The sequence below is a fragment of the Coregonus lavaretus genome (assembly GCF_964263955.1).
Source record: "Coregonus lavaretus genome assembly, chromosome: 7".
NCBI lineage: Eukaryota > Metazoa > Chordata > Actinopteri > Salmoniformes > Salmonidae > Coregonus > Coregonus lavaretus.
The window spans coordinates 15,774,291-15,790,922 of NC_139994.1; the positions used below are offsets into that span (position 1 = coordinate 15,774,291).

The 16,632-nt window shown below is 43.6% G+C and overlaps 2 protein-coding genes across 5 annotated transcripts in view; one reads left to right on the forward strand and one right to left on the reverse strand.

The window, feature by feature from the left end:
* The window catches only part of LOC311131951 (ATP-binding cassette sub-family F member 1-like), a 25,204-nt gene extending 12,059 nt beyond the window's left edge, over positions 1–13,145 (forward strand). For 2 of the 4 annotated variants that reach the window (XM_084165067.1, XM_084165069.1), the window contains 14 exons: positions 220–342; positions 1,362–1,548; positions 1,779–1,918; positions 2,134–2,282; positions 2,647–2,730; positions 2,906–3,030; positions 6,625–6,737; positions 6,851–7,025; positions 7,110–7,184; positions 7,270–7,340; positions 7,454–7,655; positions 7,761–7,898; positions 12,285–12,461; positions 12,557–13,145. In XM_084165067.1, coding sequence (XP_084021193.1) covers positions 220–342; positions 1,362–1,548; positions 1,779–1,918; positions 2,134–2,282; positions 2,647–2,730; positions 2,906–3,030; positions 6,625–6,737; positions 6,851–7,025; positions 7,110–7,184; positions 7,270–7,340; positions 7,454–7,655; positions 7,761–7,898; positions 12,285–12,451 — 1,749 coding nt within the window. In that variant the 3' untranslated portion in view covers positions 12,452–12,461; positions 12,557–13,145. Of the gene's footprint in view, positions 1–219; positions 343–1,361; positions 1,549–1,778; positions 1,919–2,133; positions 2,283–2,646; positions 2,731–2,905; positions 3,031–6,624; positions 6,738–6,850; positions 7,026–7,109; positions 7,185–7,269; positions 7,341–7,453; positions 7,656–7,760; positions 7,899–12,284 lie in introns of all 4 variants that reach the window. The other 2 variants (XM_084165066.1, XM_084165068.1) reach the window with 1 other exon arrangement.
* Positions 12,979–16,571, reverse strand: LOC311131958 (small ribosomal subunit protein mS40-like). The gene is made up of 7 exons (XM_084165082.1): positions 16,408–16,571; positions 15,878–16,049; positions 15,552–15,649; positions 15,254–15,322; positions 15,037–15,103; positions 14,652–14,711; positions 12,979–14,496 (listed from the first exon to the last, which is right to left on the reverse strand). Exons 1-7 carry the CDS (start codon positions 16,486–16,488, stop codon positions 14,309–14,311), a joined length of 735 nt encoding a protein of 244 aa, XP_084021208.1. The 5' UTR covers positions 16,489–16,571; the 3' UTR covers positions 12,979–14,308.
* Between the last annotated feature and the right edge of the window lie 61 nt (positions 16,572–16,632).

The window sequence follows — 16,632 nt, forward strand, 5'->3', positions numbered from 1 at the left end:
ATTCATTAAAAATCCTACAATGTGATTTTTTTCTCATTTTGTCTGTCATAGTTGACGTGTACATATGATGAAAATTACAGGCCTCTCTCATCTTTTTAAGTGGGAGAACTTGCACAATTGGTGGCTGACTAAATACTTTTTTTCCCCACTGTACTTGACCAGACACAGAATAAGCTTTTTATTCATTGGAAGTGTGTGTCTGTGCCTCTGTGTTTCTAGATGGAGTATGAGAAGCAGCTGGCCAGTGTGCGTGCTGCCAACGCTATCGAGGGAGATTTCTCCGTGTCCCAGGCTGAGTTGTCTTCCAGACAGGCCATGCTGGAGAACGCATCAGATATCAAGGTGACCTGACCGTCTCAACTCTTCTAGTGTTTCTTTATTCTGACGAATTGAGTGAGAACTTAATAGAACATAGTTCTTGAATACTGAAGAAAATGTATTAAATGTTTCTTTGTAAGTAGACAGTGTGAGGTATGAGGTAGTCCCTTCAACCATTATATACTGTAGAAAAGGGATGGGCTACCTTGATGGGGGTGGGGGCCACAAAATCTGAACTCATCATGAGGGGCCGCAGTTTTTTGCGGGTCTATGTACTATATCCATACCACCCCCCCCCCCCCACCCCTTTGACAGCAGAGAGGCATTTTTGAGTAAATTCCGCGCAATTCTAGATGTTTTGCCATGGGATGTAGAGAGAAAATGTTGCGGTTTTAAATTAAGTTTGCTGCAATTCTATACATTTTGCCATGGGGCAGAGAGAAGACTGCAGTTTTATAACTAATTTCATGCAATTCTACTCATGAAAAATGTATGCACTCACTAACTGTAAGTCGCTCTGGATAAGAGCGTCTGCTAATGACTAAAATGTAAATGTACATTTTGCCATGGGGCGGAGAGGAAAAGTAGCTGTTTTATATAGGGTGGGGAGAAATGTTTGCAGTTTTTAATATATCTGAGTGAGACTGAATAACAAAATCAATGGGGGCACCCCGGACATTAATTCGACCATGATAATAAGTTTAGATAGCTGGCCGCTAAACTAACTTAGCAAATCTAAAAAAATTTAGCTGACATGGGCTAACTGACTATCAGTGACTGGCATAACAAGAGAAAAACTGCTAATGCACAACCAAATTTCATATTCTACTGTTGTAACGCGCAACTGTAATTTGAGACCCCAACTGAGCTCCAATTTAAAAAATAAAATATAAATATATAAAATACAATTTAAATTGATCCGAGGGCCTTCGGGCCGCCAGTTGCCCATCCCTGCTGTAGAATGTTCCATAAAGTTCTATGAGTATCAGAGTTCACCTGTAGTGGTTTCAGTGTTTTAATGTGCTACTCTTTGTCTCCTCCAGCTGGAGCGGTTCAGTATATCAGCTCACGGGAAGGAGCTGTTTGTCAACGCAGACCTCCTGGTGGTGGCAGGAAGACGCTACGGTCTGGTTGGACCCAACGGGAAAGGGAAGACCACTCTCTTGAAACATATCGCCAACAGAGCTCTCAGTATCCCTCCTAACATCGACGTGCTGCTCTGTGAGCAAGGTATGTCACCTGTCCTCTGAAGAATACCTCTCCAATCATACCCTTCTCTCTCCATCTCCCTCTCTTATCGTCGATCTGTTTGCATGTCTTTTGTCTCTACCCCCTGTCTCTCTCCCTCTACCCTCCTTTCTCTACCCCTCTTCTCCCTTCCTATCTCTCTACCCCTTCTCTCACGTCACCCCTACCCTCTCTCTCTCTAACACCCTATGTCTCTCTCCATCTCTCCATAGAGGTGATAGCTGATGACACCCCGGCGGTCCAGGCTGTGTTGAAGGCAGACACCAGGCGTCTGAAGCTCCTGGAAGAGGAGAGACAACTGCAGGCTCTGCTGGAGAAAGGAGAAGACAGCGTGGCTGAGAGACTGGACAAGGTATGGGGAAGCGTTATAATGAAACCCTAATACACTCTTAGATCTGCCAGGTGAAATATCCACCTCCTAATTGCTATGATAATGTATTGGATACAGTGTTTTTTAATTCAGACTGTGGAGTCATTGTCTCTTAGGCTGCATTCAGACAGAAATGCCATATCTGTCAATAGACTAAGCCACTGCATGTCTACATATTGTGTGTCCGTCTCAACCAGGTCTATGAGGAGTTGAGGATCATTGGGGCAGCAGCAGCGGAGGCTAAAGCCCGTCGTATCCTGGCTGGTCTCTCCTTCACCCCAGAGATGCAGAACCGAGCTACCAAGAAGTTCTCTGGAGGCTGGAGGATGAGAGTCTCACTAGCCAGGTAGACTTTATCAGAATTCGAGATGCTGAGAATTTTCCTGCAGATGAGTTTTGTGATTTCAATAAATTCACTGAAAACCCACACTACCACACAGTTATTAACAGTATCGCACTTTTCATGTAATCTACTTTTGGCCAGCTAATATGGACATTATGGACTTAACATTTTAAATCCTGTTGCTGGAGGATTATTTTACTGTTACAATATTGATCAAATTAAGATCCTATATCTGTAGACGCCCTAGCCCTGCTTAGGCACTTCTATAGATCTGAAAGGATGAAAACAGAGATAAAAACAGCAGCAATGAAAACAGCAGTGAAAATGAACTCTAACCTAAGCTTCCTGTGGCCCTCTCTCCTACCAGAGCTCTGTTCATGGAGCCCACCCTGCTGATGCTGGATGAGCCCACCAACCATCTTGACCTCAACGCTGTCATCTGGCTCAACAAGTAAGGGCACACCACACGCTGCCTTTTTCTTAAATATCATTTATTTCACAGGGACAGGTCACAGTCATAGTCCACACAACACGGAGCTGCTTAGTCAATGGGTCTCCTTTCTGCCTTGCATCTGTGAATGATACACTACAGTGGCTAATATATCAATCTCTCCTCCTTCTCCTAGCTACCTTCAGGGCTGGAAGAAGACTCTCCTCATCGTGTCTCACGACCAGAGTTTCCTGGACGATGTGTGTACTGACATCGTTCATCTGGACAACCAGAAACTTTATTACTACAGAGGGAACTACTGTGAGTATTAGCTATGTACATTCTTTCACCTTCCCCACAAACTGTTAGCCTGGGAATACAAACTTCAACACAACAACAAACAAAAATGTGTGTATTTGGTTATTGACATACTATACTGAACAAAAATATAAACGCAACATGTAAAGTGTTGGTCCCATGTTTCATGAGCAGAAATGTTCCATAAACACAAAAACCTTATTTCTCAAAAATGTTGTGCACAAATGTTTACATCCCTGTTAGTGAGCATTTCTCCTATGCCAAGATAATCCATCCACCTTACAGGTGTGGCATATCAAGAAGCTGATTAAACAGCACGATCACTACACAGGTGAATCTTGTGCTGGGGACAATAAAAGGCCATTCTAAAATGTGAAGTTTTGTCACACAACACAATTCCACAGTTTTGAGGGAGCGTGCAATTGGCATGCTGACTACAGGAATGTCCACCAGAGCTGTTGCCAGAGAATTGAATGTTAATTTCTCTACCATAAGCTGCCTTCAACGTCTTTTTAGAGAATCTGGCAGTATGTCCAACCGGCCTCACAACCGCAGACCGTGTGTAACCACGCCAGCCCAGGACCTCCACATCCGGCTTCTTCACCTGCGGGATCGTCTGAGCCAAGCCACCCGGACAGCTGATAAAACTGTGGGTTTGCACAGCCAAAGAATTTCTGCACAAACTGTCAGAAACTGTCTCAGGGAAGCTCATCTGCGTGCTCGTCGTCCTCACCAGGTTCTTGACCTGACTGCAGTTCGGCGTCATAACTGACTTCTGTGGGCAAATGCTCACCTTCGATGGCCACTAGCAAGCTGGAGAAGTGTGCTTTTCACGGATGAATCCCAGTTTCAACTGTACCGGGCAGATTGCAAACAGTTTATATAGCATCGTGTTGGTGAGCGGTTTGCTGATGTCAACGTTGTGAACAGAGTGCCCCATAGTGGCGGTGCGGTTATGGTATGGGTAGGCATAAGCTACGAACACAATTGCATTTTATCGATGGCAATGTGAATGCACAGAGATACCGTGACGAGATCCAGAGGCCCATTGTTGTGCCATTCATCTGCCGCCATCACCTCATGTTTCAGCATGATAATGCACGGCCCCATGTCGCAAGGGGCCGTGCATTATCATGCTGAAACATGAGGTGATGGCGGCAGATGAATGGCACAACAATGGGCCTCTGGATCTCGTCACGGTATCTCTGTGCATTCACATTGCCATCGGTACATAATTCCTGGAAGCTGAAAATGTCCCAGTTCTTCCATGGCCTGCATACCATTGGGATGCTCTGGATCGACGTGTACAAGAGCGTGTTCCAGTTCCCGCCAATATCCAGCAACTTCGCACAGCCATTGAAGAGGAGTGGGACAACATTCCACAGGCCACAATCAACAGCCTGATGAACTCTATGCGAAGGAGATGTCGCGCTGCATGAGGCAAATGGTGGTCACACCAGATACTGACTGCTTATCTGATCCACCCCCAAACTTTTTATTTTAAGGTATCTGTGACTAACAGATCCGTATCTGTATTCCCAGTCATGTGAAATCCATAGATTAGGGCCTAATTAATTGATTTCAATTGACTGATTTCCTACAGTAAAATCTTTGAAATTGTTGCATGTTGCGTTTATATTTTTGTTCAGTGTAGATGCATGTTCTATAATGTAGAACATGTACGGTGCATTCGGAAAGTATTCAGACCCCTTGACTTTTTCCACTTTGTTACGTTGCATCCTTATTCTAAAATTGATTTTAAAAAATAATAATACTCATCAATCTGTACACAATACCCCATAATGACAAAGCAAAAACAGGTTTAAAAAAAAGTTTTTGCAGGTTTATTACAAATAAAAATCGGAAATAGTACATTTACATAAGTATTCAGACCCTTTACTCAGTACTTTGTTGAAGCACCTTTGGCAGAGATTACAGCCTCGAGTCTTCTTGGGTATGACGCTACAAGCTAGGCACACCTGTATTTGGGGAGTTTCTCCCATTCTTCTCTGCAGATCCTCTCAAGCTCTGTCAGGTTGGATGGGGAGCGTCTCTGCACAGCTATTTTCAGGTCTCTCCAGAGATTGGGTTAAAGTCCAGGCTCTGACTGGGCCATTCAGGAAATCCAGAGACTTGTTCCGAAGTCACTCCTACGTTGTGTTGGCTGTGTGCTTAGGGTCGTTGTCCTGTTAGAAGGTGAACCTTCGCCCCAGTCTGAGGTCCTGAGCGCTCTGGAGCAGGTTTTCATCAAGGATCTCTCTGTACTTTGCTTTGTCATCTTTCCCTCGATCCTGCCTAGTCTCCCAGTCCCTGCCGCTGAAAAACATCCCCACAGCATGATGCTGCCACCACCATGCTACACCGTAGGGATGGTGCCAGGTTTCCTCCAGACGTGACGCTTGGCATTCAGGCCAAAGAGTTCAATCTCAGTTTCATCAGACCATAGAATCTTGTTTCTCATGGTCTGAGAGTCTTTAGGTGCCTTTTGGCAAACTCCAAGCGGACTGTCATGTGCCTTTTACTGAGGAGTGGCTTCCATCTGGCCACTCTACCATAAAGGCCTGATTGGTAGAGTACTGCAGAGATGGGAGAAACTTCCAGAAGGACAACCATCTCCACAGAGGAACTCTGGAGCTCTGTCGGAGTTACCATCTGGTTCTTGGTCACCTCCCTGACCAAGGCCCTTCTCCCCCAATTGCTCAGTTTGGCTGGGCGGCCAGCTCTAGGAAGTCTTGGTGGTTCCAAACTTCTTCCATTTAAGAATGATGTAGTTCAATGTGTTCTTTGGGACCTTCAATGCTGCAGAAATGTTTTGGTACACTTCCCCAGATCTGTGCCTCGATACAATCCTGTCTCGGAGCTCTACGGACAATTCCTTCGACCTCATGGCTTGGTGTTTGCTCTGACATGCACAGTCAACTCTGGGGAAGTGTACCAAAACATTTGTGCCTTTCCAAATCATGTCCAATCAATTGAATTTACCACAGGTGGACTCCGATCAAGTTGTAGAAACATCTCAAGGATGCTCAATGGAAACAGGATGCACCTGAGCTAAATTGAATCTCATAGCAAAGGGTCTGAATACTTATGTAAATAAGGTATTTCTGTTTTAGTTTTTTTTTTTATGTGCTAAAAATTCTAAAAACCTGTTTTCGCTTTGTCATTCTGGGTTATTGTGTGTAGATTGATAAACATTTTAGAATAAGGCTGTAACATAGCAAAATGTGGAAAAAATCTAGGGGTCTGAATACTTTCCAAATGCACTGTATCTAATCTCTCCAGGAGTAGCAAAGTGACATGTTTTTGTCATAATCAGTTGTTGTCTTGTACTGTCTTTTGCTAGCTAGGGGCATCTAACCCTCGCACTTGTCTTTTCCCGCTGGCACTGACTTTGTTTAACTACTTTATTGAGGAAAAATGTACTTACTATGACTGAGATGTGGTTATTTATGACGGAGATATGTCTCACCTAGCTATCTTAAGATGAATGCAGTAACTGTTGCTTAATCTGGATACGAGTGTCTGCTAAATTACTATCTGGATACGAGTGTCTGCTAAATTACTAAAATGTCAAATGTGTTTCTCTCTCCGTCTCAGTGACGTTTAAGAAGATGTACGTCCAGAAGCAGAAGGAGCTCCAGAAACAGTACGACAAGCAGGAGAAGAAGCTCAAGGATCTCAAGGCTGGAGGGAAGTCCACCAAACAGGCCGTAAGTTTAGTTCAGCTACCTCTGTTTAGACATTGTTCTACCTGGATCTGTCTGTGTCTGTCAGTCTCTCTGTACTTCTCCTATCATCCACTGTTTTCTGTCTCTGTCTCTAGGAGAAGCAGACTAAGGAGGTCCTGACCAGGAAGCAGGCGAAGGGAAAGAAGAAGGGAGGAGTGGAAGAGGAGAGTCAGGAAGCAACAGAGCTGCTCAAACGACCCAAAGAGTACACTGTCAAATTCACCTTCCCCAACCCCCCTTCTCTCTCTCCTCCCATCCTCGGACTGCACAGTGAGTTGTCCCTCTCTCTTTTTTCCTCTTCCTCTCTCACTCTTTGTGTATCCCTGTTAACCCTCCGCTCTCTGTCTGTCTCAGGTGTGGACTTTGCCTTTGAGGGACACAAACCCCTCTTCAAGAATGTGGACTTTGGTATCGACATGGAGACTAGAAGTAAGTAGAAATTGTTTCTGTTTGAAAACCTGGGACATGTTCATTTGCCTCCATACTATACCTCATAGCTTTTATCCTTGTTCAGTTTGTATTGTTGGACCCAATGGAGTCGGGAAGAGTACCCTACTACTACTTCTCACTGGCAGGTTAAATCCGGTGAGTTTGCCTCCAAACAAAAACAACAGTAATATCTATACAAATACGGTATCTGTTTCTGCACTGATGGGTGTAACTGTGTGTCAAACTAAATGTGTTGATTTGCCTTTCAGACCAAGGGGGAGATGAGAAAGAACCATCGGCTGAAGGTGGGCTTCTTCAACCAGCAGTATGCTGACCAGCTGAACATGGAGGAGGCAGCTACAGAGTACCTCCAGAGGAACTTCAACCTGCCCTACCAGGACAGCAGGAAGTGTCTGGGCCGCTTCGGACTGGAGAGCCATGCACACACCATCCAGATCTCCAAGCTATCAGGTTAGGATTAGAAACATGCACGCACACACATGCGCAAACACACACACCATCATCCATTGTCAATCTGTTCTTTTAAATGTCCTCTCTATGTTCCTCTCCATCCAGGTGGTCAGAAAGCCAGAGTGGTGTTCGCTGAGCTGGCCTGTCGGCAACCTGACGTTCTCATCCTGGATGAGCCTACTAACAACCTGGACATTGAGTCGATCGATGCCTTATCAGAAGCTATCAACGAGTACAAAGGAGGTACAGTTGAAGTCGGAAGTTTACATACACCTTAGCGAAATACATTTAAACTCAGTTTTTCACAATTCCTGACATTTAATCCTAGGAAATTCCCTGTGTTAGGTCAGTTAGGATCACCACTTTATTTTAAGAATGTGAAATGTCAGAATAATAGTAGAGAGAATGATTTATTTCAGCTTTTATTTCTTTATCACATTCCCAGTGGGTCAGAAGTTTACATGCACTCAATTAGTATTTGGTAGCATTGCCTTTAAATTGTTTAACTTGGGTCAAACGTTTCGGATAGCCTTTCACAAGCTTCCCACAATAACTTGGGTGAATTTTGGCCCATTCCTCCTGACAGAGCTGGTGTAACGGAGTCAGGTTTGTAGGCCTCCTTGCTCGCACATGCTTTTTCAGTTCTGCCCACACATTTTCTATAGGATTGAGGTCAGGGCTTTGTGATGGCCACTCCAATACCTTGACTTTGTTGTCCTTAACCAATTTTGCCACAACTTTGGAAGTATGCTTGGGGTCATTGTCCATTTGGAAGACCCATTTGCGACCAAGCTTTAACTTCCTGACTGATGTGTTGAGATGTTGCTTCAATATATCCACATAATTTTCCTTCCTCATGATGCCATCTATTTTGTGAAGTGCACCAGTCCCTCCTGCAGCAAAGCAGCCCCACAGCATGATGCTGCCACCCCTGTGCTTCACGGTTGGGATTGTGGTGTTCGGCTTGCAAGGTCCCCCTTTTTCCTCCAAATATAGCGATGGTCATTATGGCCAAACAGTTCTATTTGTGTTTCATCAGACCAGAGGACATTTCTCAAAAAAGTACGATCTTTATCCCATGTGCACTTGCAAACCGTAGTCTGGCTTTTTATATGGCGGTTTTGGAGCAGTGGCTTCTTCCTTGCTGAGCAGCCTTTCAGGTTATGTCGATATAGGACTCGTTTTACTGTGGATATAGATACTTTTGTGCCTGTTTCCTCCAGCATCTTCACAAGGTCCTTTGCTGTTGTTCTGGGATTTATTTGCACTTTTCGCACCAAAGTACGTTCATCTCTAGGAGACAGAACGCATCTCCTTCCTGAGCGGTATGACGGCTGCCGGGTCCCATGGTGTTTATACTTGCGTACTATTGTTTGTACAGATGAACGTGGTAGCTTCAGGCGTTAGGAAATTGCTCCCAAGGATGAACCAGACGTGTGGAGGTCTACAATAGTTTTTCTGAGGTCTTGGCTGATTTCTTTTGATTTTCCCATGATGTCAAGCAAAGAGGCACTGGGTTTGAAGGTAGGTCTTGAAATACATCCACAGGTACACCTCCCATTGACTCAAATGATGTCAATTAGCCTATCAGAAGCTTCTAAAGCCATTACATTTTCTGGAATTTTCCAAGCTGTTTAAAGGCACAGTCAACTTAGTGTATGTAAACTTCTGACCCACTGGAATTGTGATACAGTGAATTATGTGAAATAATCGGTCTGTAAACAATTGTTGGAAAAATTACTTGTGTCATGCACAAAGTAGATGTCCTAACCGACTTGCCAAAACTATAGTTTGTTAACAAGACATTTGTGGAGTGGTTGAAAAACGAGTTTTAATGACTCCAACCTAAGTGTATGTAAACTTCCGACTTCAACTGTATGTACACAAATATAAGAGACTGTTTGTTATTGAGGGTTTATTTTTGTTTAAATGTAGGATCAGAAAGTAGCCTCAGTGTTCCCTCTACTTGTTTTCGGCACTGAGCAAATTTCAGGTCTGCTTAGTGCAAACTTAAACGTTGTAAATATTCTGTGCAACTTCTGGCACGCGTTTACTGTGAACTCTGAGGCTGTACCTGCTTCAAGTTAGCTATAACAGTGGCCAAGTAGGCTACTGTGGCTATTTGATCATAACGCATAATATCAGCCTACAGTAGCAGTAAATGTGTGTTGTTCAATGTAGGCCTACATTCCATTAGACGTTTGGAAAAAAACATGTAGGGATTGACATTAACCTATTTATCCACTTGTCCTTCAGAGAAGGTGACTGAAAATGTTGTTGTTTGATGCAAGAAACAACTTTACAAAATATACTGAACAAAAAATATAAATGCAACATGCAACAATTTAAAAGGTTTTACTGAGTTACATTTCATATTAGGAAATCAGTCAATTGAAATGAATTCATTAGGCCCTCATCTATGGATATCACATGACTGGGAATACATATATGCAGCTGTTGGTCACAGATACATTTTTTAAAAGGTAGGGACGTGGATAAGAAAACCAGTTAGTATCTGGTGTGGCCTCATGCAGCCGGACACATTTCCTTTGCATAGAGTTGATCAGGCTGTTGATTGAGGCCTATGGAATGTTGTCCCACTCTTCTTCAATGGCTGTGTGAAGTTACTGGATATTCGCGGGAACTGGAACACGCTGTCGTACACGTCGATCCAGAGCATTCCAAACATGCTCAATGGGTGACATCTGGTGAGTATGCAGGCCATGGAATAACTGGGATATTTTCAGCTTCCAGGAATTGTGTACAGATTCTTGCGACATGGGGCCATGCATTAGCATTCTGAAACATGAGGTGATGGTGGCGGATGAATGGCACGACAATGGGCCTCAGGATCTCGTCACTGTATTACATTTATATTTTAGTAATTTAGCAGACGCTCTTATCCAGAGCGACTTACAGTTAGTGAGTGCATACATTTTTCATACTGGCCCCCTGTGGGAAATGAACCCACAACCCTGGTGTTGCAAGCGCCATGCTCTACCAACTGAGCTACAGGGGTATCTCTGTGCATTCAAATTGCAATCGTGTTCATTGTCCGTAGCTTATGCCTGCCCATACCATAACCCACCGCTACCATGGGGCACACTCTTCACATCGTTGACATGAGCAAACCGCTCGCCCACACGACACCATACACGTGGTCTGCGGTTGCGGTTGTGAGACCGGTTGGACGTACTGCCAAATTCTTTAAAACAACGTTGGAGGCAGCTTATGGTAGAGAAATTAACATTCCATTTTCTGGCAACAGCTCAGGCGGACATTCATGCATTCAGCATGCCAATTACACACTCCCTCAAAACTTGAGACATCTGTGGCATTGTGTTGTGTGACAAAACTGCACATTTTAGTGGCTTTTTATTGTCCCCAGCACAAGGTGCACATGTTTACATTTACATTTTAGTCATTTTAGCAGACGCTCTTATCCAGAGCGACTTACAGGAGCAATTAGGGTTAAGTGCCTTGCTCAAGGGCACATCGACAGATTTTTCACCTAGTCAGCTCGGGGATTAGAACCAGCGACCTTTCGGTTACTGGCACAACGCTCTTAACCACTAAGCTACCTGCCGCCCATGTGTAATGATAATGCTGTTTAATCCGCTTCTTGATATGCCACACTTGTCAGGTGGATGGATTATCTTGGCAAAGGGGAGATGCTCACTAACAGGGTTGTAAACTAATTTGTGAGAATAAGCTTTTTGTGCGTATGGAACATTTCTGGGATATTTTATTTCATCTCATGAAACATGTTGCGTTTTATATTTTTGTTCAGTGTAAAATTCATTATTATTACCATACCATTATTACAGAGAATCAGTCAAATTATGCTACCCTCTGCCGATTGGCTTCTACTTAGCTTATTCAAGCCTGTCTCAAAATATAACACAGAAAAAAGCTCTTTCCCTGACTTGCTTTTCAAAGATGGCTAGAAATGCACACTTTTGTGCTCTTGTAGGAAGAAACCACTCCCCCATCGCTGACTTGAAATTAGTTATAACTGGGCTAATAACTCGGTAGCAAAGAATATGAACAAATGTACACACCTGGCTACATGCAGCTCTTGCTTTGATCTCAAAACAAGCGCATCTACTCGCGACCACTCGTGCTGTAAACACAGTCCAGTTCAAAGTAAATGGCACAGATCCATATATGGCAATGGTCTATTTGCATATAGGGATACTGCAGCTCTGATTGGTTATGGCGCACTGGTCTGTGTAGAGTATGGGTCTGAATCGTGCCTGTCAATGCAATAGAATCCTACTCCAATGTACAAGAAAATCTATTGCATTGTTCGTTTTGTTTCGGTATGTTGCGTTGAAAGTGGCTAATATTGTGTTGATTTGAACACAATTTGCACAGTAGATGGAAACGTTGATAATGTTCAATCTCGTGCTTCTCTGCGCGTGGTGATATTTCTTCTGCGCGCCAGTCCCGGGGGAGCTGCATGTAGCTTAGAGGGAACAGTGGTGGTGGCATAAATAAAATGGCTGTCAACATCAAACGCATAATTAGCATGCTGCTGATAGTGCCTTTTGGTAGACTCTTCTGACAGTGTGTCTCATATCTTATGGTAATGTCACATGTTCATTCCCTGCTTTTGTCCCTCCATAGCGGTGATCATCGTGAGCCACGATGCCCGGCTGATCACTGAGACAGCCTGTCAGCTGTGGGTGGTGGAGGACCGGTCCGTCAACCAGATAGACGGGGACTTCGAGGACTACAAACGCGAGGTCCTGGAATCACTGGGGGAGACCCTGGTCCACAAGGTCAAGGAGTGACCTACCTACTGCAGAACCAGGGCGCTGTTGGCACTCTATTCCCTATAGTGTGCTACTTTTCACCAGAGCACTATTGGCCCTGGTCAAATGTACTGCACTATGTAGGGAATAGGGTGCCATTTCGAACAGACCCCAGGAGGAAATGTAATGCAATATAACCTACTGCTGAAGCTGGCCATGTCATCAGCTCAATGCTGGGGTGCATCTCGATAGTCTAAGGTGGCTTCCTCGTCTCCGCTCCTGATCGTTCAGCACTTATTTGGATAAGCATCATGGCTGAAGTCTGTCTCCCAAATCAGTTTGATCGAAGAAAGGTGTGGAGAGAAAACCACGTTAAGACTATTGAGACACCCCTGGTGTACTGCAGTATCCTCTCGGCCTATGAGATGCGTACGTCCAAATTGCCACCTTGCCCCCCTACACACACCTGTAGATCTGAAAAGATGGGGCAAGGGGGTGATTTGGGATTCAGAATTTGACTGGACAAGTCTCACCCATGTGACAGAAAGAAAGAGCAATATGCTGAGCAATATGCTGAAGTATTTATATTATAGAGAGGAAATGGCAGTACATTACCACTGGATTCATACATGTAGAAACCGGCTCTTATTAACTGGGAATAAACATGTTGATACCTGTATGATCAAGTCTTTACTACAGATAAAAAGGCAATTCAATAAATGGATTTTGCATCTTACAATGTCTTTATTGTACAACTTGTCTCTGAATACTAAACAATGAGCATAGATTATTAGACAGATTTATCTCATGGACTGTCCATATAGTAGCATGTACTGTTCAAGAGCTGATAAGTCATCCTGTTGCCTAGTTACTTTACCTCTACCTATATATACACTTATCTACTTCAAGTACCTCTACATATTGACTCGGTACTGGTACCCCGTGTATATAGCAAAGGTAATGTTACTCCTATTTTTCTCTGCATTGTTGGGAAGGGCCCTTAAGTAAGCATTTCACTGTTCGTCTACACCTGTTGTATACAAAGCATGTGACAAATACAATTACATTTTAAGTTGTAGCCTGTGAGGAGAAGGGGCTGGAATGAATCAGTGATCTGTTTTTTTTTGTTGTTGGTATTTTACCCCCTTTTTCTCCCCAATTTCGTGGTATCCAATTGGTAGTTACGGTCTTGTCCAATCGCTGCAACTCCCGTACAGACATGGGAGAGGCGAAGGTCGAGAGTCGTCCGAAACACAACCCAACATAGCCGCACTGCTTCTTGACACAGTGCCCGCTTAACCCGGAAGCCTGCTGCACCAATGTGCCGGAGGAAACACCGTACACCTGGCACTGCGATGGGACAAGAACATCCCTCCCCTACCCTGGATGACGCGGCGCCACCCCATGGTTCTCCCGGTCGCGGCCGGCTGCGACAGAGCCTGGACTCGAACCAAGATCTCTAGTGGCACAGCCTTAGACCACTGCGCCACTCGGGAGGCCCTGTGACGTGTTTTAGCAAAATTGCAACTGCTACTCTCCCACACTCCCAAAAGCAATAAAAAAAAAAGCTATTTTATAACTTGTTTTAAAACTGTAATATGTAACTTTTAGGGCGACCCAACCAAATTCACACAAGTGAGTTGTATATCTGTCATTCTCATTGAAAGCAATTCCAAGAAGCAGTAGATATGTTCTATGTGTGCTATTTCTATGCTTAAGTTAACTTTTTGCATATTTTACTTTCATTTTTGTACACCATCTTAAAATACAAGATTTTTGGTTATGGAAAATATATTTCACACTGTTGTTTAGATGGTACAATGATTCTTTACACTATACTTGCTTGTTTTGTCACAAACTGAAATTAGACAAACTATTCCTCTGATAGGCCCTAGTCTATTTCAAATAGGCCTTGTAGGTCTTCTTGACTTTAGCCACTTCAGTCTCGTCTGGCTGTATGGTGTGGTACCACCAGTACCAAGGGGTCATGGTGGGGGGAGGAGGGGTCGAGCCCACTGCATCATGGGAGTTTGAGTAGTCCTCCCCTGAGAAGTCCACATGAGGAACCTGGAAGGGTAGCAGCCCTGGAAATATGGACAATATTTATGTACTGTAGAGAACTGCAGTTTCTGTTTTGGTGGCATTGTTGAAGCACTGCACTGGTCAAAAAATGTTTTATTCTTCATTATTACTGTACTGCTCTAACATTCTCCTCCTTAGTTACAGAGGCTGAACTTACCATGGTCTCTTGCAGCGCCAATCGCCTGATTGAGTTGTTTTTGCTGTTTCTGACACACTCCTGGATAAAAATTTAGAATAACAATATAAATGTGGCACTTTGGTTACCTCAAACCTCACAAAAAGTGTTGGTCTTGAACCAGATGTTACTTTATGCAGAACTGTTTATCACTAAAACAACTATTGGCAGATTCTCAGATTCTTGGTTGTGTCAACTGTGTAAATTAATCATTCATCAAATCAAAGACAACTTATTTCGATGAAACATATTAAACCAGCAAGCATTTATTAAACCAGCAAGCATTTAGATAACACCTGCTGAATTCAGCATGGTTGATTCAGATTCATTCATAGAATTGTATACATATATTGAACTAATATCTTACCTGTCCGTGTGGGGTCATACAAAATGCCTGTATATGGACTGATAAACTGTTGCAGCAGCTTCACATTCTGCAGGAAGACAATGGTCCATTGCTTTACAAACATAACATTGAATAGCTTGTTAAATCAACTTAACGAAATCAAAGGTAATGCCATCCAATTTTCCATCTCTCATAATGGCTGTGTGTGTATTCCATGAGTAAATGTGAGAGACCAAACCTGATAGTGGATGATGATGTTGGTGTCTCGACAAATTGGACAGGGGTTCCCACATATCTTGTCTCCTCTCTGAAGAAAACAAAACAGAAATAGTGATTAGAGGTTGCAGTCACATGTCTGTCCGGTGGAGAATATAATAATAATATGGAGTTACATAGCCTAATACAAAGCAGACAGCATCAAGGTAGACATCCTCTGATCATCTGTGCACTCCCCAAAGCCTAGGCAATAGCTCAGAGACCTGCCGCAAGTCTCCAGGTCTCAGGCAAGGTTACAGAACCACCTCTGTTACACCTACAATGCAGGTCTTGCGTGTCTTCTGAGGGGGAATCCCCCCTTTGTGGTTCCTCCTGTAGTCAGACCACACTGGACTGGTTCCATAGCGCTCTATGTACTCTAGAGATAGGAGAGGTAGACGGACACAAAGTAAATGGTCACAGATATGGATGGATTAACAGTAATTAATTACACTATTCCTGGACTTTTCCCAGACAATTCCTGATTATCCATTGAGCATGCCTTTTAGAGCAGGAACCTGGAGTAGGCTTAATCTGGGTCCGAGGAACCATCCCTTAGAAAACAGCAGAGTGCATAGAAAATACATACAATCTCTAATCTCCATACCTTCGCTCTCCAGGTAGTCCCATGGTCTGTCCTTGTAGCGGGCAAGAGCCTCCACTGCCTCAGCAGCATCACTGGGGATCTCAGGTGAGGCTGCAGTGCACAGAGAGAGGCTGGACTTCACACTTGGAAACACAGCCTGGGTCCAAAGCCTGACAGGTAACCTCTTTGGAAGCTAGAAACCAAACAAATACAGTGACTGTCAGTCAAGTCATCAAGTGTAAAACTTGCAAATACAGTGTACTGTACTGTACACAAGCCAATGATGCTGATAAGTTTGCATATACTATGGTTATATGTGAAACATATTACTGGGCTTGCAGTGGATGATGTACAGTGCACAAAGTCGAGTACCGGTATGTAGTTCGCTATGTTGCTAGCTGCAACTGGGTAGTGGTGTTTATTAGCCGGCGGTAACGTTAGCTCCGTCACTGTTTCGTGATATGACTATCTGTGTAACGTAGTTGAATGTGTACATCAGAAGTCCTAGCTTTTGCTTATATGATGCACTATAGAAAATAATTGTGAAATACCTTATTCTGCCGAATATTCTGTAAAAGTAAAGGAGACACACGGCATAAAATCCTTCCAACGCTTGGTATGGACGCTGCCATTTTGCCTTTCACAACTGAGGGTTGAAAGTTTACAGGTGAAAGGGGAAGTAGCACATTATTTTTTTTGGTGCATGGCTAAACTCTCCTTTTGGACTTCAATTCATTTATTTTATGAATTTTAGTACATTATTAATTTCATCATTT